At 47.7% G+C, this 21511-nt stretch overlaps 1 protein-coding gene across 5 annotated transcripts in view; it reads right to left on the reverse strand.

Annotated features, from left to right (window-relative positions):
• Positions 1–6714: 6714 nt before the first annotated feature.
• The window catches only part of ANKRD16 (ankyrin repeat domain 16), a 28936-nt gene continuing 14139 nt past the window's right edge, over positions 6715–21511 (reverse strand). For all 5 annotated transcript variants that reach the window (XR_010127390.1, XR_010127389.1, XM_054503236.1 and 2 more), the window contains one exon: positions 6715–8480. Coding sequence is in view for 1 of the 5 variants with exons in the window: in XM_054503237.1 (XP_054359212.1) it covers positions 8406–8480 (75 nt within the window). In the remaining 4 variants the exon portion in view is untranslated. The remainder of the gene's footprint in view (positions 8481–21511) is intronic.

Consider the following 21511-nt stretch of genomic DNA (forward strand, 5'->3'; position numbering starts at 1 on the left):
CAACAGAGCGAGACCCTGTCTCAAAATAAATAAATAAATACATACATACATACATAACATACATACATACATACATACATACATAAAGTTAGGCTATGACAGGCAATATGGCCTTGCCTGGCGCTCCCTCCCCCTCTGTCTCTCAGCTCACACCAGCCCACATGGAGAGACCGAGAGAGAGGCCCATGTGAGGAGGAACTGAGGTCGTCAGCCTGCAGCATCTGCCAGACACGGGTGATTTCAGCCTTCAAATCTTCCAGCTGCAATCCCCAGTCCCTGGGAGCAGAGACAAGCCATTGCTGCTGGACCCTGTCTGAATTCGTATACATAGAACCCATGAGCATAACCAAGGGCTGCTTTACACGGCTAGATTTGGGGGTAATTTGCTGTGCAGCCACAGTACCTGGAACAAGAGGATAATGGCTGGAGTTGCCTAGTGGCTGTTGGTGGGCTTGTTGAAAGTGAACCTATTTGAGATGCTGAATAGAAATTGAATTAACAAGATGTAGTCATGAAAGGAACAGAAAATGTCTTAATTATAAAAAAATTATAAAGACCCAGCCAGGCGTGATGGCTCATGCCTGTAATGCACTTTGGGAGGCGGAGGCGGGCGGATCACCCGAGGCAGGGAGTTTGAGATCAGCCTGACCAACATGGTGAAACCCCGTCTCTACTAAAAATACAAAATCAGCTGGGCGTGGTGGCGGGGGCCTATAATCCCAGCCACTCGGGAGGCTGAGGCAGGAGAATGGCTTGAACCCAGGAGGCAGAGGTTGCAGTGAGCCGAGATTGTGTCATTGCACTCCAACCTGGGCAACAAGAGCGAAACTCCGTCTCAAAAAAAAAAAAAAAAAACAAATATAAAGATACAGACCAGGCACGGTGGCTCACGCCTGTAATTCCAGCACTTTGGAAGCTGAGGTGGGCGGATTGCTTGAGGCCAGGAGTTTGAGAACAGCCTGTCCAACATGGTGAAACCCCATCTCTACTAAAAATACAAAAATTAGCCGGGCGTGGTGGCACACACCTGAGTGTGTGTGTACTAGCTTCTCAGGAGGCGGAGGCATGAGAATGGCCTGAACCCAGGAGGCGGAGGTTGCAGTGAACCGAGGTCGTGCCACTGCACTCCAGCCTGGGGGACAGAGGGAGACTATGTCTCAAAAAAAACAAAAAACAAATACAAATAAAGATATGAAGGAAGGCCCAGTTAGAATACATTTTTGAAAATACTTCTTTACATTTTTAATGATGCATGCATTTCATATTGAGAGCTTCATTCTTTTGGTTTAATAATTTGATCCTTGTTAAAATGCAGACAATTGGCTGGGCATGGTGGCTCATATCTTTGGGAGGCTGAGGTGGGCAGATCACTTGAGCCCAGGAGTTTGAGACCAGCCTGGGCAACATGGTGAAACCCTGTCTATAATAAGAAAAAAAATTAGCTAGGTGTGGTGGTGCATGCCTGTGGTCCCAGCTACTTGGGAGGCTGAGGTAGGAAGATCGCTTGAACTCAGGAGTCAGAGGCTGCAGTGAGCCGAGATCACACTCCTGCACTCCAACCTGAGTGACAGTGAAATCCTGTCTCAAAAAAAAAAAAAAAAAAAAAAATGCAGACCACTCAGGGATTGATAAAATTTGAAAATTTTTCATTAACACCTTAGCATGAATGAAGACTGAAATCTAGTTTTCTTTTTGATGAAGACAATGGAGGCACCCAAGGGCTAAGGACATACATCCCCAGGGAGGGAAGGAGAAAGAGAGAACTAGGAAAAGGGACTAGAAAGGGTGCTTGTCTCAATGCTTTTTTCAATTGAGCTCTTCTTGGTCTTGGGCTGCTGCCAACTTGATGATTTTCATTCACCTTTGACAACTCAGCCCATTAAGCCAAAGAGGCTCACCTGGTGCTACTGTTGCTAATACTAACAATGGCTCACGCGTGTTGGGTGCACGTGCTGGGCCAAGCATCATGCACACTGTAAGGTACATGGATGTGCTTTGGTCAAGGTGGACACTGAGGCAGATATACAGGCCTGCACGACTCAGTGAGTTTGGTGCACAGGTGCACACCTCCACCTGTTACATAACCTGTTTGTGTAAGTTCATACTTGGCTCTGGGCCACTATTGTCTGTTAAAGGTATAACTGCCCTGCTGACACTGTACAGGTGCTCTTGAGGCTCGGCTCGGCTCGACATGGCTTGATGTGGTGGGTGCGCTGGCGCCCAGAGAAAGGGAGACAGCCAAAGCTGTCCATCTTATAGACAGACAGGAGTGAGCCAGGACACAGCTCTGCTTGCTTGTGCCAGAGAAAGAAAGAGTTAAGCTGCTGACCTTGAAGGCAAGGGAGAGCCGACTGTGCAGCTGCAGGCGTGGGGGTCGCAGGAGCCACAGAGCCAAAGCAAATAGCAGAGAGAAAGGTGGACAGGGTGAGAGAGCTAATGTGAGAAAGCTGCTAATAAAAAGCCATTGATGAGAACTGCTGCTGAATAAAGCCATATTCACTTGCCTGAGCCCCCTGCCCAAAAGCGTTTCTGCTCATCCACCCGTACCCCTCGGACTTCAGCATGGGCTGGACCTGGACTGGAGTCTGACACACACCACCTCAGTTAATCTTCACAGTAAACCTGGGAAGGAGGCGCCATTTTGCCCACCGTTTACCAGGACACTGAGAGGCGGGGAGTGTGACCTGCATGAGGTCACTTGGAGCATCACTGTAGGGGACTAACATGCTACACGGCTATGCGGCCTTGTTCTCTGCTCCGAATGCCATCTTCACAGATTGTTCTCATGTCCCTCACAACTGCATATCTATAAACAAGTGGATTTGCTCTCTGGTCTCTAAGACTTTAAAATCTAAGGTTAAGGAGTGTGTGTGTTGGGGGAAGGGTGGGGACAGCAGCAAAGACTTGCACAGATAATTGTCCCCAAATAGTCTCAATGAAGGCACCTTTGATAAGGGCATATGGCAAAGCCCTGAACCGTCCCTAAATTTCAATTTTCTTCTAGCAGTCATATGACTGATCTATGGTCAGTAGGATGTGAACAGAAATGATCTACGTGCCTTCTGAAAAAAAGGGGGCATGCATAGCCTCCCTTTCATTCTTTTTTTTTTAATATTTTTTTATATATATATTTTTCGAGACAGGGTCTCACTCTGTCTCCCAGGCTGGAGTGCAGAGATGCAATCTCAGCTCACTGTAACCTCTGCCTCCCGGGTTCAGGCGATTCTCCTGCCTCAACCTCCCAAGTAGCTGGGAGTGCAGGTGTGTGCCACCATGCCCAGCTAATTTTTGTTTGTTTTGAGATGGAGTTTTGCTCTTGTTGCCCAGGCTGGAGTGCAATGGCACGATCTCGGCTCACTGCAACCTCCGCCTCCCAGGTTCAGGAGATTCTCCTGCCTCAGCCTCCCGAGTAGCTGGGGCTACAGGCATGTGCCACCATGCCCGACTAATTTTGTATTTTTAGTAGAGATGGGGTTTTTCCATGTTGGTCAGGCTGGTCTCCAACTCCTGACCTCAGGTGATCCGCCCATCTCACCCTCCCAGAGTGCTGGGATTACAGGCACGAGCCACCGTGTCCAGCCTAGTTTTTGTATTTTTAGTAGAGACAGGGTTTCACCATGTTGGCCAGGCTGGTCTCGAACTCCTGGCCTTAAGTGATCCACCTGCCTCAGCTTCACAGAGTGCTGGGATTACAGGTGTGAGCCACTGCGCCTGGCCCTCCCCTTTATTCCTGTTCCCCTCCACAGGTTGGGGAGCAATCTTGGACCACATGGAAAAGGGCAACCTACTCAGGACAGCAGAACAACCAGCAGAAGGAGCAGGGGGCTGACACCTCGGGCTGGTTGAGCTCATCTGTAGTTGGCTATGCCCAGATTCTTATGTGGGAAAGAAAATAAACTTTGGTTTAGTCCATTGTTATTTTCTGGTCTTTATTTAGAGACAGGGTCTCACTCAGTCACCTAGGCTGGAGTGCGGTGGTGTGAACATAGCTCACTGAAGCTGTGAACTCCTGGGCTCAAGGCATCCTCCAGCCTCAGCCTCCCAAAGTGCTGGGATTACAGGTGTGAGCCACCCCACCTCCATCTAATATTAAATCACAAAATGAAATTATCTAAGTCTGTATCAGCTGGAAGAGAGGAAAGGATGCGGTAGACCCAGGGCTCTGTGTTCAAGGGGCAGGGTGAGCCAGAAGCTGGATTTTGTTCCTACGTCTTTTGCATTCATTTCCCTTTTAGCTAATTGTGGATTTTCAGCAACACTTGGAAAAATAAAGACCATGCATGTTGTAGGCTGGCACAGGTGGAAGCTCTAGAACTCTGAGAGCCGCTTTAAAGGTACCACATACTGTAATCTAAATAGAAACACCCTACCATATCCAAGGAATCTGTGCCATCCCACTCCCAGCATTTTAGTGAGTGTCTGTGTATGCCTGTATCTATTCGCAAGAGCTTTTTTTTTTTTTTTTTTAAAGGAGCTATAAAGGAGATTATTTCTGCTGTGCTGTAGTCTGTTTTTTTTTCACTTATAAATGTATAACCCAAATTTTATTGTCATTATTTGAAATTATGTGTAGAGCTAATTAACCCAATATAAAAAGGACTCTTACAAATCAACAAGACAAAACTATGGTCAAAAGATAAAGCAAGAACTGGTTTCATTAATGGCCCCAATCAATGGCCTCTGTGTCCAGTCCTGTGGATTCTGCCCCCTACACTAATTCTGGGCATGACCATGCCTTGCTTTGGCCAATGGGATGGAAGCATCTACACAAACAGAGCGGAGACTGGAAAACACATTTAAGTCTCTTTCCTCTCTTGAATCTCTGCCATTGTCATGAAAAATCAGCCTGGGCTAGCCTAGTGGAGAGACCACGGAGAGCAGAGCCAGCTTGATCCACCCAAGGCCATCCTATACCAGCTCAGCAACCCACTGGCTGACGGGATGCAGGAGTGAGCCCAGCTGCGAGCAGCAAAGCCACCCAGATGCCCTACAGACTCCTGTTTCAACCCACTGAGCTTTGGGGTGTCTGTCATTTAGTAACAGCTAACTGATACAGGTAAAAATAGGAAAAAGAGCTATAATGGCCAAAAAACAAATCTAAAGATCTTCAATCTGATTGAGAAATGCAAGGCCGGGTGTGGTGGCTTATGCCTGTAATCCCAACACTTTTGGAGGCCAAGGTGAAAGCATTGCTTAAGGCCAGGAGTTCGAGACCAGCCTGGCCAACACAGTGAGACTCCCCTACAAAAGTGGCATCTCTACAAAAATTTTAAAAATTAGCTGAGCGAGCTGGTGCGTGCTTGTGGTCCCAGCTGCTCAGGAGGCTGAGAAGGGAGGATTGCTTGAGCCTAGGAGGTCGAGGCTGCAGTGAGCTATGGTCACACCACTGCACTCCAGTCTGGGCAACAGAGCAGGACTCTGTCTCAAAAAAAAAAAAAGAAATGCAAAATTAAAATCATGAGATATTACATCATGTTAGTAAAATTAAAATCATGAGATATTACATCATGTTAGTGGCCATTAAAAGTGTGAAACCGTGGCCAGGCGCAGTGGCTCACGCCTGTAATCCCAGCACTTTGGGAGGCTGAGGCAGGTGGATCACCTGAGGTCAGGAGTTCGAGACCAGCCTGGCCAACATGGTGAAACCCCATCTCTACTAAAAATACAAAAAAATTAGCCAGGGGTGGTGGTGGGCACCTGTAATCCCAGCTACTCAGGAGGCTGGGACAGGAGAATTGCTTGAACCCAGGTGACGGAGGTTGCAGTGAGCTGAGATTGTGCTACTGCACTCCAGCCTGGGCGACAGAGTGAGACTCCATCTCAAAAAAAAAAAAAAAAAAAAGTGCGATACCACACAGCTTTGGTGATGGGTATGCCTGGGAAGGAATCCTGGCAAAAGCGATGTCTGTGGTGCTCAAGACCCATCCCAGCCTCCTGGGCATGTGAGCCCCACACTGCAGACACAGGGAAGTTACCAGCTACATGCCCCAGGCTCCCCTAGGTCCAGATTTTGAGATGTGAGTTGGATTCTGCTAATTGCTTGAGTTTCGGAAAGCAGAAGTGAAAGCCCTATTTCTGCTTCCACTGGCAAAGGCTGCAAGTGATTTTCTGTGGAGTGTTTTCTGATCATTTGGCCTCTCGACTGTAGCAGATGAAGGCAGCAGCTTCCTATACTGGCAAAGATTTTCCTGATTGAAAAGGCACTTCTTTTTGAGGCCTAGGTCTGAAGTACAGCCCTTGATATCGTCCCTGAAAGTTCAACGAGATTTGTTCTCGAGCCTTCCTGACAATTCTGCATACCATCGGGACCCTGTTACAAATCTCCTTCTGCATAAGCTGGCTGCAATGAATGCTAGTCTCTGCGAACTGAACTGTAACTGATACAGTTGGCAACCTAAAAAAATGGACAGATCCTTTGATCCACTTCTAGGAATTTATCTTCCAGTCATTCCCAGAAGGACACAAAGATGTGTCCATGGCACTGCTGTTTATAATAACTTAAAAAATCCTAGAATGTCCTAAAATGTCCAGAAATAGCGAACAGCTTAGACAAATTGTGGCACATCTGAAAGATGGAATGTCAGAAAGAATGCAACATTATGCAAAGTTAAAAAGAATGAGGTACATCTTTAAGAACTAATGAGAAAATGAAAATAACAAAACAAAAAGAACTAATTAGAAACAATGCACTCAGTTTAAAAAGTTGCAAGAGTATTATATGATCCTATTTGGAATAATCTTTATTTGCACTGTCTGAATTATTTTTCACCAGCAGCAAATATTTTAGAATATAAACTCACTAAAAATGAAATAAAGCGCATGAGTGTTACATCATATACAACCTTATTCAAATCCATGGGTAATTCCTTGAAGGTGTACCATGTGCAGGAGCTGTATGCAGCCTTCTGGGATGTGTAAGGTGTGTAAGATATAGTAACTGACCCAGGCTGGGCGCGGTGGCTCACGCCTGTAATCCCAGCACTTTGGGAGGCTGAGATGGGTGGATCACCTGAGGTCAGGAGTTTGAGACCAGCCTGGCCAACATGGTGAAACCCTGTCTCTACTAAAAATACAAAAATTAGCCAGGCACGGTGGTGGGAGCCTGTAATCCCAGCTACTTAGGACGCTGAGGCAGGAGAATCACTTGAGCCAAGGGGGCGGAGGTTGCAGTGAGCTGAGATCGTACCACTGCACTCCAGCCTGGGCGACAGAGTGACTCTGTCTCAAAAAAAGAAATAGTAACTGACCTCCAGGGATGCATGACTCAGTGGCCTTGACTACCACTTATATAAATAGTTCTAACATAAGGCGAACCATGTGATAATTGCTGCAAAGTGCAAAGCAGGAACAGGGGCGGAGAAATTAATTCTTGTGAACCTGGAAGACATCTGACGACTCTGCTGGGCATGGATGAAGAGATTATGCCAAGAGCTAATTTTTATTAAATGCTTTTTCTATTCCTGGGTTCTTTGAGAATCACTGACATTTATTATTTACTACACATCAGACACGGTGTTAAGTGGCTTAGATGAAATGTCTTTTTTTTTTGGTTATCAGATAACCCTTTGTGAAAATATTTTCCTTTGCACTCTTTAACTAGCTGGGCATTCCACTGCTTCACTGTTGGTATCATCTGTGATACTATCAACATTGCAGCTCACGGACTGGGCAGTCCCCAGGAATTTTTTTTTTTTTTTTTTTTTTTTTTGAGACGGAGTCTTGCTCTGTTGCCCAGGCTGGAGTGCAGTGGCGCAAACTCGGCTCACTGCAAGCTCCGCCTCTGGGGTTCACACCATTCTCCTGCCTCAGCCTCCTGAGTAGCTGGGACTACAGGCACCCACCACCATGCCTGGCCAATTTTTCTGTATTTTTAGTAAGAGATGGGGTTTCATCGTGTTAGCCAGGATGGTCTCGATCTCCTGACCTCGTGATCCTCCCGCCTCGGCCTCCCAAAGTGCTGGGATTACAGGTGTGAGCCACTGCAACTGGCCCCCAGGAATTCTTTAATGGTTCCAGAGACTTCTCTGGCTAAAGACTGCTGCTGCATCTGTTAGGCAATGTTGACAATCTCATCAAAAGTGGTGCTTCCACTGTGTTTCATGTTTTTGTGTTTCTTTCTGTCTGTCGGTGGTTCCTGAGGGTTGTGATGATCAGGGCAGAGGCAGAAGGCACCACCTCAATCTGGGCCTGTCTGTTGTGGCTGGTCAGTTTCACTATCATCCTCAGACTCTTCCAGTCAATGGTTGGTGATGTCATCAGCAACCATTTTTGGAGACATACCCAGGGAGCTGACCTTGGGGGCCAGTGCAGATGTGGCATCGACTTCGCCACTGGTACACCTCAGATATACAACTTTGATCTCGCTGGGGTCAAACGTAGGTGGCTGCAGTTGGTTGAACTCAGGTTCAGGATGACTGAAGCAAGTTGCACTTGGCTTTCTCTGAGCCGAAAAACGAAAGGTGCTCAGGCTCCCGGCAACTCTGTGAAGAAAGAGTTATTATCATCTCAGTTTACAGATGAAACAGAAGCTCAGAGAGGGCAAGCAGCTAGCGCAAGGCCCACAGCTGGATTCAGGGCTGCTGGCCACAGGGCCTGGCTCTACATGCTGCACAGTCAGAGAGGGAGAGTCCCATGCGCAGTTGGAAGGGAGAAGGGAAGGGGAGGCTGGCGCTAGATAGTAACAAGCTGTGCGTTTTGGGCATTTCCCCTGTACCAGACACTGTGCTAAATGACCCTTCTGCTTTGTTTGCCTGGAAAAGTCCCCATCTTAGTGAATTCTGACTTTCCACCTACTGTCCCGGAGCAGCTGACTGTGGTGGAGAAAACTGCAGGACAGGGACCCTCAGCTGCTGCTATACAGCCGGTGATCCTGCCACGTCCCTGACTCCATGGGCTTTCAACGCGAGGCCTCCCCAACGCAGTATCCACACCAGCATTACCTCGGAACTTGGGAGACATGCAGATCCCACAGAAGAAGGAAGGGGGAGCTGCCCTCAATTCAGATCAAGTTTCCCCTGTGCCAGAAGAATCAGTCCTCCAGATGGGTGGGCAGCACGGGGCCTGCAGTGAATGTTACTGTGCTGTGCGCTCACAAAGTTAGAGGGCAGAGCTGATATTAAAGGTTCATACTGAGAGGTGAAGCCAGCTGGACTTCCTGGGTCAAGTGGGGACTTGGAGAACTTTTCTGTGTAGCTAAAGGATTGTAAATGCACCAATCAGCACTCTGTAAAAATGCACCAATCAGCGTTCTGTGTCTAACTAAAGGATTGTAAACGTACCAATCAGCATGCTGTAAAATGGACCAATCAGCACACTGTAAAATGGACAAATCAGCAGGATGTGGGCAGGGACAAATAAGGGAATAAAAGCTGGCCACCCCCAGCCAGCAGCGGCAACCCACTTGGGTCCCCTTCCACGCTGTGGAAGCTTTGTTCTTTTGCTCTTCATAATAAATCTTGCCGCTGCTCATTCTTTGGGTCCACACCAACTTTAAGAGCTGTAACATTCACTGCGAGGGTCTGCGGCTTCATTCCTGAAGTCAGCAAGACCACAAACCCACTGGGAAGAACAAACAACTCTGGACGCACCATCTTTAAGACTGTAACACTCACCGCGAGGTCCGCGGCTTCATTCTTGAAGTCAGTGAGACCAAGAACGCACCAGAAAGAATAAATTCTGGACACATTTTGGCGACCCAGATGGGAAACACTCAGGTATCAACAGGCTCACCCTTGAAATGCATCCTAAGCCATTGGGACCAATTTGACCCACAAACCCTGAAAAAGAGGCAGCTCCTTTTCTTCTGCACTACAGCCTGGCCCCAATATTCTCTCTCTGATGGGGAAAAATGGCCACCTGAGGGAAGTATAAATTACAATACTGTCCTGCAGCTTGACCTTTTCTGTAAGAGGAAGGCAAATGGAGTGAAATACCTTATGTCCAAGCTTTCTTTTCATTCAAGGAGAATCCACAACTATGCAAAGCTTGCAATTTACATCCCACAAGAGGACCTCTCAGCTTACCTCCAGATCCTTGCCTCCCTATAACTCCCCTTCCTATTAATGATAAGCCTCCTCTAACCTCCCCTGCCCAGAAGAAAACAAGCAAAAAATCTCCAAGGGACCACAACCCCCTCCCAACCCCTGCTATCAGTTATGTCCTCTTCAAGCTGTACGGGGAGGGCAATTTGGCCCAACCCAGGTACATGTCCCCTTCTCCTTCTCTGATTTAAAGCAGATCAAGGTAGACCTGGGGAAGTTTTCAGATGATCCTGATAGGTACGTAGATGTCCTACAGGGTCCAGGGCAAACTTTTGATCTCACCTGGAGAGATGTCATGCTATTGCTAGATCAAACCCTGGCCTTTAATGAAAAGAATGCGGACTTAGCTGCAGCCCGAGAGTTCGGAGATACCTGGTATCTTAGTCAAGTAAATGATAGAATGACAGCTGAAGAAAGGGACACATTCCCTGCTGGTCAGCAAGCCATTCCCAGTATGGATCCCCACTGGGACCTCAACTCAGACCATGGGTGCTGGAGTTGTAAACATCTGCTGATCTGTGTTCTAGAAGGACTAAGGAGAATTAGGAAAAAGCCTGTGAATTATTTGATGATGTCCACCATAACTCAGGGAAAGGAAGAAAATCCTTCTGCCTTGCTCGAGCAGCCACGGGAGGCTTTAAGAAAATACACTCCCCTGTCGCCCAACTCACTCGAGGGTCAACTGATCCTGAAAGATAAGTTTATTATCCAATCAGCCACAGATATCAGGAGAAAGCTCCAAAAGCGAGCCCTGGGCCCTGAACAAAATCTGGAGGCATTATTAAACCTGGCAACCTCAGTGTTCTATGATAAGGACCAAGAGGAACAGGCTGAAAAGGAAAAGTGAGATCATAGAAAGGCTGCAGCCTTAGTCATGGCCCTCAGACAAACCAACCTTGGTGGTTCAGAGAGGACAGAAAATGGAGCAGGCCAATCACCTGGTAGGGCTTGTTACCAGTGTGGTTTGCAAGGACACCTTAAAAAAGATTGTCCAACAAGAAACAAGCTGCCCCCTCGCCCATGTCCACTATGCCGAGGCAATCACTGGAAGGTGCACTGCCCCAGAGGACAAAGGTTCTCTGGGCCAGAAGCCCCCAACCAGATGCTCCAACAACAGGACTGAGGGTGCCCGGGGCAAGCGCCAGCTCATGTCATCATCCTTACTGAGCCCCGGGTATGTTTAACCATTGAGGGCCAGGAAATCGACTTCCTCCTGGCCACTGGCATGGCTTTCTCAGTGTTAACCTCCTGTCCCGGTCAGCTGTCCTCGAGGTCTGTTACCATCCAAGGAATCCTGGGACAGCCTATAACCAGGTATTTCTCCCGCCTCCTCAGTTGTAATGGGAGGCTTTGCTCTTTTCACATGACTTTCTTGTTATGCCTGAAAGTTCCACACCCTTATTAGGGAGGGACATATTAGCCAAGGCTGGAGCTATTATCTACATGAATATGGGGAACAAGTTACTGATTTGTCGTCCCCTGCTTGAGGAGAGAATCAACCCTGAAGTCTGGGCATTGGAAGGAACAAACTCAAGCTCCAGCCTTAAGCCTTCCCACAGGACAAAATTTATCTTTATACATCACAGAGCAGGAATAGCTCTTGGGGTCCTTACTCAGACTCATGGGACAACCCCACAACCAGTGGCATACCTAAGTAAGTAAACTGATACAGTAGTAAAAGGCTGGCCTCACTGTTTACGGGTAGTTGCAGCGGTGGCCATCTTAGTGTCAGAGGCTATCAAAATAATACAAGGAAAGGATCTCACTGTCTGGACTACTCATGATGTAAATGGCATAATAGGTGCCAAAGGAAGTTTATGGTTATCAGACAACCGCCTACTTAGATACCAGGGCGGTTGTCTGGTATCAGACAAGCGCTACTCCTTGAGGGACCAGTGCTTCAAATACGTACGTGTGCGGCCCTCAACCCTGCCACTTTTCTCCCAGAGGATGAGGAACCAGTTGAGCATGACTGCCAACAAGTTATAGTCCAGACTTACGCTGCCCAAGATGATCTCTTAGGAGTCCCCTTAGTTAATCCTGATCTTAACCTATATACTGATGAAAGTTCATTTGTGGTGGAGAATGGGACACGAAGGGCAGGTTATGCCATAGTTAGTGATGTAACAGTACTTGAAAGTAAGTCTCTTCCCCCAGGGACCAGCGCCCAGTTAGCAGAACTAGTGGCACTTACCCGAGCCTTAGAACTGGGAAAGGAAAGGAGAATAAATGTGTATACAGATAGCAAGTATGCTTATCTAATCCTACATGCCCATGTTGCAATATGGAAAGAAAGGGGGTTCCTAACCTCTGGGGAACCCCTGTTAAATACCACAAGGAAATCATGGCGTTATTGCATGCAGTGCAAAAACCCAAGGAGGTGGCAGTCTTACGCCACCGAAGCCATCAAAAAGGGGAAGGAAAGGGGAGAACAGCAGCATAAGTGGCTGGCAGAGGCAGGGAAAGACCAGCAGAAAGGAAGGAGAGAAAGAGACAGAGAGAGAGAGAGAGGAAGAGACAGAGACAAAGGAGTCAAAGAGGGAGACAGAGAGAGGAAGAGACAGAGAGGCAGAAAGTCGGAGAGAGGAAGAGACAGACAAAGAAGAGTCAGAGAGAGAGAAACAGAAAGTCAAAGAAAGAGAGGAAGAGACAAAGAGGGAGTCAAAAGGAGAGAGAAAGACAAGAAGTCAAAGAGAAAGAAAGAGAGATGGAAGTAGTAAAGAAAAAACAGTGTACCCTATTCCTTTAAAAGCCAGGGTAAACTTAAAACCTATAATTGATAACTGAAGGTCTTCTCTGTTACCCTCTAACACTCCAATACCACCTTGTTGTCAGTGTAAGCAACGGAGTGGCCTGAAAGTACTGAGGCCACTGACAACCCAAAGCCTTCCTATCAAAAATCCTTAACCCAGCAGGTTTTCTAACAGGGGATTTAAATCTTAACTAATTACCATACAAAGGTCCAACCAGACCTAGGAGGAACTCCTTCAGGACAGGACAATAGATGGTTCCTCCCCAGAGATTAAGGAAAAAAGACACAGTGGGTATTCAGTAAGTGATAAGGAAACTCTTGTAGAAACAGAGTTAGGAAAATTGCCTAATAATTGGTCTGATCAAACCCGTGAGCTGTTTGCACTCAGCCAAACTTTCAAGTACTTACAGAATCAGGAAGGAGCCATCTATACCATTTCTAAGATAATATGGACTGAATGAGGTTTTATTAATAGCAAAGAAAAATTAAAATCCCAAACTTATAAGGTTTTCAACAAAAGTAAAGTTTGCTAAAAGTTAACAGTGTAACATGTATTATCCTAACCTCTAATCTTATGGAAATCAGACCCTATCAGTGCCCCTCAAAGCTCAAGTCCATCAGCGCAGAGCCATACAACTAATACCCCTACTTATAGGGTTAGGAATGGCCACTGCTACAGGAACCGGAATAGCAAGTTTACTTCATTATCCTACTACCACACTCTCTCAAAGGATTTCTCAGACAGCTTGCAAGAAATAACAAAGTCTATCCAGTAAGGATAGTAACTACAATCCCAAACAGACTCTTTGGTAGCAGCAACTATCCAAAACTGCTAAGGCTTGAACCTCCTCACTGCTGAGAACTTTGCACCTTCTTAGGGGAAGAGTGTTGCTTTCACACTACCCAGTCAGGGATAGTATGAGATGCCACCTGGCGTTTACAGGAAAAGGCTTCTGAAATCAGACAACACCTTTCAAACTCTTATACCAACCTCTGGAGTTGGGTGACATGACTTCTCCCCTTTCTAGGTCCCGTGACATCCATCTTGCTATTACTTACCTTCGGGCCCTGTATTTTTAACCTCTTTGTCAAATTTGTTTCCTCTAGGATTGAGGCCATCAAGCTACAGATGGTCTTACAAATGGAACCCCAAATGAGCTCAACTAACAACTTCTACTGAGGACCCCTTGACCAACCTGCTGGCCCTTTGACTGGCCTAAAGAGTTCCCCTCTAGAGGACACTACACCTGCAGGGTCCCTTCTTTGCCCCTATCCAGCAGGAAATAGCTAGAATGGTCATCACCCAATTCCCAACAGCAGTTGGGGTGTTCTGTTTAGAGGGTGGATTGAGAGGTGAAGCCAGCTGGATTTCCTGGATCAAGTGGGGACTTGGAGAACTTTTCTGTGTAGCTAAAGGACTGTAAATGCACCAATCAGCACTCTGTAAAAATGCACCAATCAGCGCTCTGTGTCTAGCTAAAGGATTGTAAACGCACCAATCAGCAACCTGTAAAATGGACCAATCAGCAGGATGTGGGCGGGGACAAATAAGGGAATAAAAGCTGGTCACCCCCAGCCAGCAGTGGCAACCCACTTGGGTCCCCTTCCACACTGTGGAAGCTTTGTTCTTTTGCTCTTCATAACAAATCTTGCTGCTACTCACTCTTTGGGTCCACGGCACCTTTAAGAGCTGTAACATTCACTGCGAGGGTCTGCGGCTTCATTCCTGAAGTCAGCAAGACCACGAACCCACCGAGAAGAACAAACAACTCTGGACGTGCCATCTTTAAGATCATAACACTCACTGCAAGGTCCGTGGCTTCATTCTTGAAGTCAGCAAGACCAAGAACCCACCAGAAGGAATAAATTCTGGACACAATACCACAAAAAGACAAAGAAAGCAAAGGGGCGGGAAGAAACTTTTGGACAAGTTTGTCCAACCTGTGGCCCAGGTGGCTTTGAATGTGGCCCAACACAAATTTGTAAACTTTCTTAAAACATTGAGATGTTTTGCAATTTTTTTTTTTAAAGCTCATCAGCTATCTTTAGTGATAGTGTAGTTTATGTGTGGCCCAAGACAATTATTCATCTTCCAATGTGGCCCAAGGGAGCCAAAAGATTAGATACCCTGCTTTTGGAGGCGAGGGATGTGTTTATTGCCTTGGCCGTGGTGATAGTTTCCTGGGAGCACAAATATGTCTGAATTAATCAAACTGTATATATCAAGGATGTGCAGCTTTGTGTACCAATTATACCTCAGTAAAACCATTACAAAAAGGAAAAGAACAAAGGAAATGCAAATTCCTAGACTCCACCCTGGACCTACAGGCCCAGCTCTCTGGGGCTGCCCAGCCACCTGTGTCCCGCAAGGTGGGGGCCTGAGAAGCACTGCCCAGGCCTTTGCTCCCCTAACGGACTATTTCACACCCTTCCCTAACTCCTCAGACCTCCCATACCACATCCTCACTCTCAGCTGATCACCTGCTTTCCTATTTCACCGAGAAGTCGAAGCACCTAGAAGACAGCTTGGTGTCTCCCAGCACCAAGTGCCCCAGCTCCTGCTCAGCGCCCTTCTGCTCAGCTTTCCCTCTTGAGGCTGGGGAGGAACCGGCAGGGTGAACACGAGTATTTCCCCTCATGCACAAGAAGCTACTCAATGCAGCAGCCATGGCTGCCCCTGGGAACTAGCTGGAAGCAGCTGGGGGTTGCTGGGGGGAGGGCTGGGTGGGTGGGAATCTGCATCTTTAAAAGTTTCTAATTTCAACTTTTATTTTAAATACAGGGAATACAGGTGCAGGTTTGTTACCTGGGTATATTGCGTGATGCTGAGCTCTGCAGTAAGGATCGCATCACTCAGTGAGCATGGTATCCAGTAGGTAGTTTTTTTGACTGGCCCCTGTACCCCTGGACTCTCTCCCTCTGATAATGTGCATTTTTCTTTTTTTCAGGATCCCTAGGTTTGAAGGAATCTGCATTTTAACAAGACTCTAGTTGCTTCGTACAGACATTAGACTCATTCCTCTTCCTCACTTTCTGTCTGTTGGACCATTCTCTCAGCAATCTGTAAACTGTAATCTGCTCCATTAAAAAAACGAAAACATCAATCCACATCCCTCTCCACTGCTTCATTTGCAAGCTCCAGGTTCTGCCTTCCCATTCTCTCTCAAACCTGCTCTGATCTTTGTCCAGCTCCTCACCGACCCCTTCACGGAGGCCCCCAGTGCACCCACGCAGTGAGGTCAGCTTCACAGGGGCCCCCAGTGCATCCACACAGTGAGGTCAGCTTTGGCTCTGGGCCTCTCTTCCCTGTGACTCTGCCCGGGCACCAGCCAGTCCTCATTCCCTCCCTACTGCTTTTTTTTTTTTTTTTTTGAAACAGGGTTTTGCTCGGTCACCCAGGCTGGAATACAGAAGTGCAATCATAGCTCACTGCAGCCTTGACCTCCTGGGCTCAAGCAATTCTCCCCTCAGCTTCCTAGGTAGCTGGGACTACAGGCACACCATGCGCAGCTAATTTTTTGTATTTTTTGTAGAGGCAGGGTCTCACCATGTTGTCCAGGCTGGTCTCAAACTCCTGACCTCAAGCGATCTGCCCGCCTTGGCCTCCCAAAGTGTTGGGATTACAGGCGTGAGCCACGGTGCCTGGCCATTGCTATTTTTAAAATGTTGTTTCAATTACCCCCAGGGTGTCACTCCCCTTCAGGACGCACTGGGCCTTCCAGAGTAGGAAGAGGGAACAAGAGACCTGGTTCACCTATGGTGAAGCCAGGAGAGGTGTCATGTTGGTCGAAATGCCTGCAGGACCCTCCTGTTGCTGTCCTCAGGCCAGAAGCTGCACAGAGCATGGGCTGATAAATGCATCCACTCCCTTGCTTTCCCAGGAGCGCCCAGGCCTGTCCTCAGTATCAAGTCAATCACATTTCAGCACGGTAGAAGGAGGCAGGTTCTGCGAATGCTGCAGGGTGGGCTAATCACACAGGCCAATCAAGTCCCTGTCCTCACCACGATTGGCAGAGGCCAGCCCTCACTCCCATCTTGTTTCCTTCTCAATAAAAATCATGTCACGCGGCCAGGCTTGGTGGCTCACGCCTGTAATCCCAGCACTTTGGGAGGCCAAGGTGGGCGGATCACCTGAGGTTGGGAGTTCGAGACCAGCTTGACCAACATGGAGAAACCCTCTCTCTACTAAAAATAGAAAAATTAGCCGAGTGTGGAGGCGCACGCCTGTAATCCCAGCACTTTGGGAGGCCAAGGTGGGTGGATCACCTGAGGTTGGGAGTTCGAGACCAGCTTGACCAACATGGAGAAACCCTGTCTCTACTAAAAATAGAAAAATTAGCTGGGTGTGGAGGCGCACGCCTGTAATCCCAGCTACTCAGGAGGCTGAGGCAGGAGAATCGCTTGAACCCGGGAGGCGGAGGTTGCTGTGAGCCGAGATTGTGCCGTTGCACTCCAGCCTGTGCGACAGAGCTAGACTCCATCTCAAAAAAATAAATAAATAAAAATCACATCACTCTTTCCAACTGAGTGTAATTTTAAAAAGTGTAAAAACTGCCGAATATAAGTCCACATTATTATCCATTCTTGTAGGATACGTAATAAACGTGCTCCACAAATCCACCACCCTCCTAGATGCTGGCATTGAATGAGGCGCCCACGTGGGCTCTGCCTTGAACTTCTTCTTCCCCCTTGCCCTGCTTCTTTCCTCCATGCCTCTGGGAAGGAAACTCTCCCGCATCTGGAGCTGAGCTCCCCAAGGGCTTCTAACCTACTCCCCGCACCTTCCGAAGGGCCTTATCCCACAGAGCCCTCACTCCCTCACTGCTGGCTTCCTCCCTCTCTGGGCTCCTTTCTCAGTCTGTAAACATGCCACACGCTCATCCCCTCACTCACTCTCTCGGAGAAAACTACTGTCCTGTCAAACCGCTTTCTTCTTTCCTTTCCTTCACCACACAACACAGCCAAGGACACACAGAGTTGCTCAGGCCCCTGTGCAGCCCATATCTCCCACCCACTCACGCAGCCCAACCTCCGGTGATCAAATCCAACAGCCGTTTCTGTCCCCAACCTGCCGTCCTTGCCTCCAGTTGAATTTGACAGAGATTACTCCGTCTACATCTTAAAAAGAAAATGGAAACCAATGAAAGAGGCAACATACAAGACTCAATATGGACAGTAATACGATGGAGCATAAGACGGCCATGAAACACGACATTCACAAAGTTTTAAAGAGCATTAGGATTTGCTTGTAAAATAAAGTTAGAGGGCGAAGCATGGTGGCTCACACCTGTAAACCTAGCAGTTTGGGAGGCTGAGGCAGGCGGATCACTCGAGGTCAGGAGCTTGAGACCAGCCTGGCCAACATGGTGAAACCCTGTCTCTACTAAAAATACAAAAATTAGCCAGGCATGGTGGAGGGCGTCTGTAATCCCAGCTACTCAGGAGGCTGAGGTATGAGAATTGCTTGAACCCAGGAGGTGCAGGCTGCAGTGAGCCGAGATTGTGCCACTGTACCCCCGCCTGGGTGACACAGCAAGACTGTCTCCAAAACAAATAAATAAACAGTTAAGGGAAAAACTGCATGTGCAGCATCAGCTCAACTGTATGCATTTTATTTATTTTTTATTTATGTATTTTTTTTGAGACGGAATCTCACTCTGTTGCCCAGGCTGGAGTGCAGTGGTGCGATCTCGGCTCACTGCAAGCTCCACCTCCTGGATTCATGCCATTCTCCTGCCTCAGCCTCCCGAGTAGCTGGGACTACAGGCGCCCGCCACCACACCCGGCTAATTTTTTGTATTTTTAGTAGAGACGGGATTTCACCATGTTAGCCAAGATGGTCTCAATCTCCTGACCTCGTGATCTGCCCCCTTGGCCTCCCAAAGTGCTGGCATTACAGCCATGAGCCACTGCGCCCGGCCCTGCATTTTATTTTTTATTTCTTGAGAGGGAGTCTCACTCTGTCGCCCAGGCTGGAGTGCAGTGGCGTGATCTCGGCTCACTGCAGCCTCTGCCTCCTGGGATCAAGTGATTCCATGCCTCAGTCTTCCAAGTAGCTAGGACTACAGGTGTGCCCCACCACACCTGGCTAATCTTTTTGGGTTTTTTTGAGACAGAGTCTTGCTCTGTCGCCCAGGCTGGAGTGCAGTGACACGATCTCAGCTCACTGCAACCTCTGCCTCCCGAGTTTAAGCAATTCTCCTGCCTCAGCCTCCCAAGTAGCTGGAACTACAGTCGCGTGCCACCATGCCCAGCTAACTTTTTTGTATTTTTAGTAGAGACAGGGTTTCACCGTGTTAGCCAGGATGGTCTTGATCTCCAGACACCATGATCCGCCTGCCTCAGCCTCCCAAAGTGCTGAGATTACAGGCGTGAGCCACCGTGCCCAGCACGCCTGGCCAATTTTTGTATGTTTAGTAGAGACGGGGTTTCACCATATTAGCCAGGCTAGTCTCGAACTCCTGACCTCAAGTGATCTGCCCGCCTCGGCCTCCCAAAGTGCTGGGATTATAGGTAGGGGCCACCGTGCTCAGCCCTATATGCATTTTGAAAGACTAAGGGGAAATAAGAGTGGTTCCATCTGGGTGGTGGAACTATAGATTATTTTTGTTTTCTCCTTTACTATCTTCTGTATTTTACAATAGGCCTTACAAACAAAAGTCTGGGAGATTAAAAGGGACATTTTTCTGGTCTGCCACCTGCTGGTGGATTCTAGCAACATCCCGGGTTAAATTCAGTGCTTGCTCCTCCCTCTTCTCACTGTCTGAGCACCCTCCCTATAGTTCCTTCCAGCTTCTTTAGCCTGACTTTTGCCATCTTGTTTCCATTTTGTGATCCTTTCCATCTTGTCTTGTGTATTTTCTCGTATAAATTTTTTTGGTAATATATGTTAGGTCCTCGCTATTTTCAAGTCATTACAATTTTTACCTCTTTGCATCTCTTTTCAGCGACTTCTGTTTTTTTTTTTTTTTTGAGACGGAGTCTCGCTCTGTTGCCAGGCTGGAGTGCAGTGGCGATCTTGGCTTACTGCAACCTCTGACTCCCGGGTTCCAGCGATTCTCCTGCCTCAGCCTCCCAAGTAGCTGGGAGTATAGGCGGGTGCCACCACGCCTGGCTAATTTTTGTATTTTTAGTAGAGAAGGGATTTCACCATGTTGGCCAGGATGGTCTCTATCTCCTGACCTTGTGATCTGCCTGCCTTGGCCTCCCATAATACTGGGACTACAGATGTGAGCCACCGCGCCTGGCCGAGACTTCTGCTTTGATTGAGCTTAATAACACACACTCACCATGGGAGCAGGTGGGCTTTTAGGACAAGCTGACAGCCCTGGAGGAAGTGGGTGTTAGTTGAGGCAATCAGAAATCCTGGCAAGTGTAGTACGTGCTCTGGGAGGCAGGTTAAGCCACAATTGGCAATCAATGCCCTTGGTCACATTAGTGAGAACGCCCTGGCAGCCATGTGGAGGGTGGATTTGAGGACTTGGAGAGGTGTATTTAAGACATGGCTGCCACTCTCTAGGAGGAGTGAGAGAGCTTGGGCAGGAGTCGCAGTAGGGATGGTGTGGAACAGGCAGATTAGAGAGCTGCCCAGCAGCTGTCCTCTGCAGGGAATCCTGAAGAGGGAGGAGTCACGACTGACCCCCAGATTTCTAACACGGGTGGGGTGAGCTGTGATGCCATCAACCAAGGCAGGGATGCAGGCCTGTATGTCAGTGGGTTGTGGGGAAGGCTGGGTTTTGAAGAAACTGAACGTGAGATGGCCTCAGAACATCCATGCAGAAACGTAAGCAGGTGGTGGAAAGTAAGGGCTAGAGAGAGATCTGAGTGTTACTGACATTAGGGTGTAGCTGAAACCCGAGGCATGGACGACAATGCTTCAGGAGAAAACCCAGAATAAGGGAGATGCTGGAGACAGAAGCTGGTACGCATGAGCGCGGAGGGCCGGCCTGACAGAGGAGTGCAGAGGCAGAGAAGGAAAAGGCAGAAAGAAAAACCCAGGAGTGCATTATTGCATGTGGCAAGAGTCCAGAAGGGGTAGTGATTAGTAAGTGTACTGAAAGGGTCAGTAATCTAAGGGCTAAAAGTATATCACTTGATATGGCAAGTAGGACGTCACTGGTATCTGAAAGGAAGAGTCTGCACAGAGCAGCAACAATGACACCAGACTGCAGGGGGTGGGAGGTGCCTATGAGCTGAGGGTATCAAGTAGAGACTCTTGTGAAAGTGTGTATGGGAAAAGATGCTCCAGAGGGAATAATAATGAAAAGGGGCTGCAGGGTACAAGAGTCAGCGGACAAAATGAGACAATCTAGGGAAGGGCTTAGCACACTATCTCGCATATAGTAAGTGCTCTATGCACACAAAGGGCTTTTATCGCCCATTCATTAACTACATAACAATTTTAAATTTAAAAGACAAAAATCAGTCCAAGGAGCCTGCATATCAGTGGGGGAGAAAAACAGTGAACAAAATAAATAAATTATATGGCACATTTGCTAAGCAAATGCTAAGAAGAAAAAATAAACTGGGGAAAGAAGATATCAAATGTTGAAGAAAAGGATACAATTTTAGGGTGGCCTGGGCAGGCCTCACTAAGAAGGTGGCTTGTAGGTAAAGACCCAAAGGAGGTGAGGAAAGTAACTATAATTAGGGAGTAATAGAAAAATATTAGTTATCATCGCCAGAGCATTCTTCATATATTATTGTTATGGAAACATCT

This window comes from Pongo pygmaeus, chromosome 8, assembly GCF_028885625.2.
Source record: "Pongo pygmaeus isolate AG05252 chromosome 8, NHGRI_mPonPyg2-v2.0_pri, whole genome shotgun sequence".
Classification (NCBI taxonomy): Eukaryota; Metazoa; Chordata; class Mammalia; order Primates; family Hominidae; genus Pongo; species Pongo pygmaeus.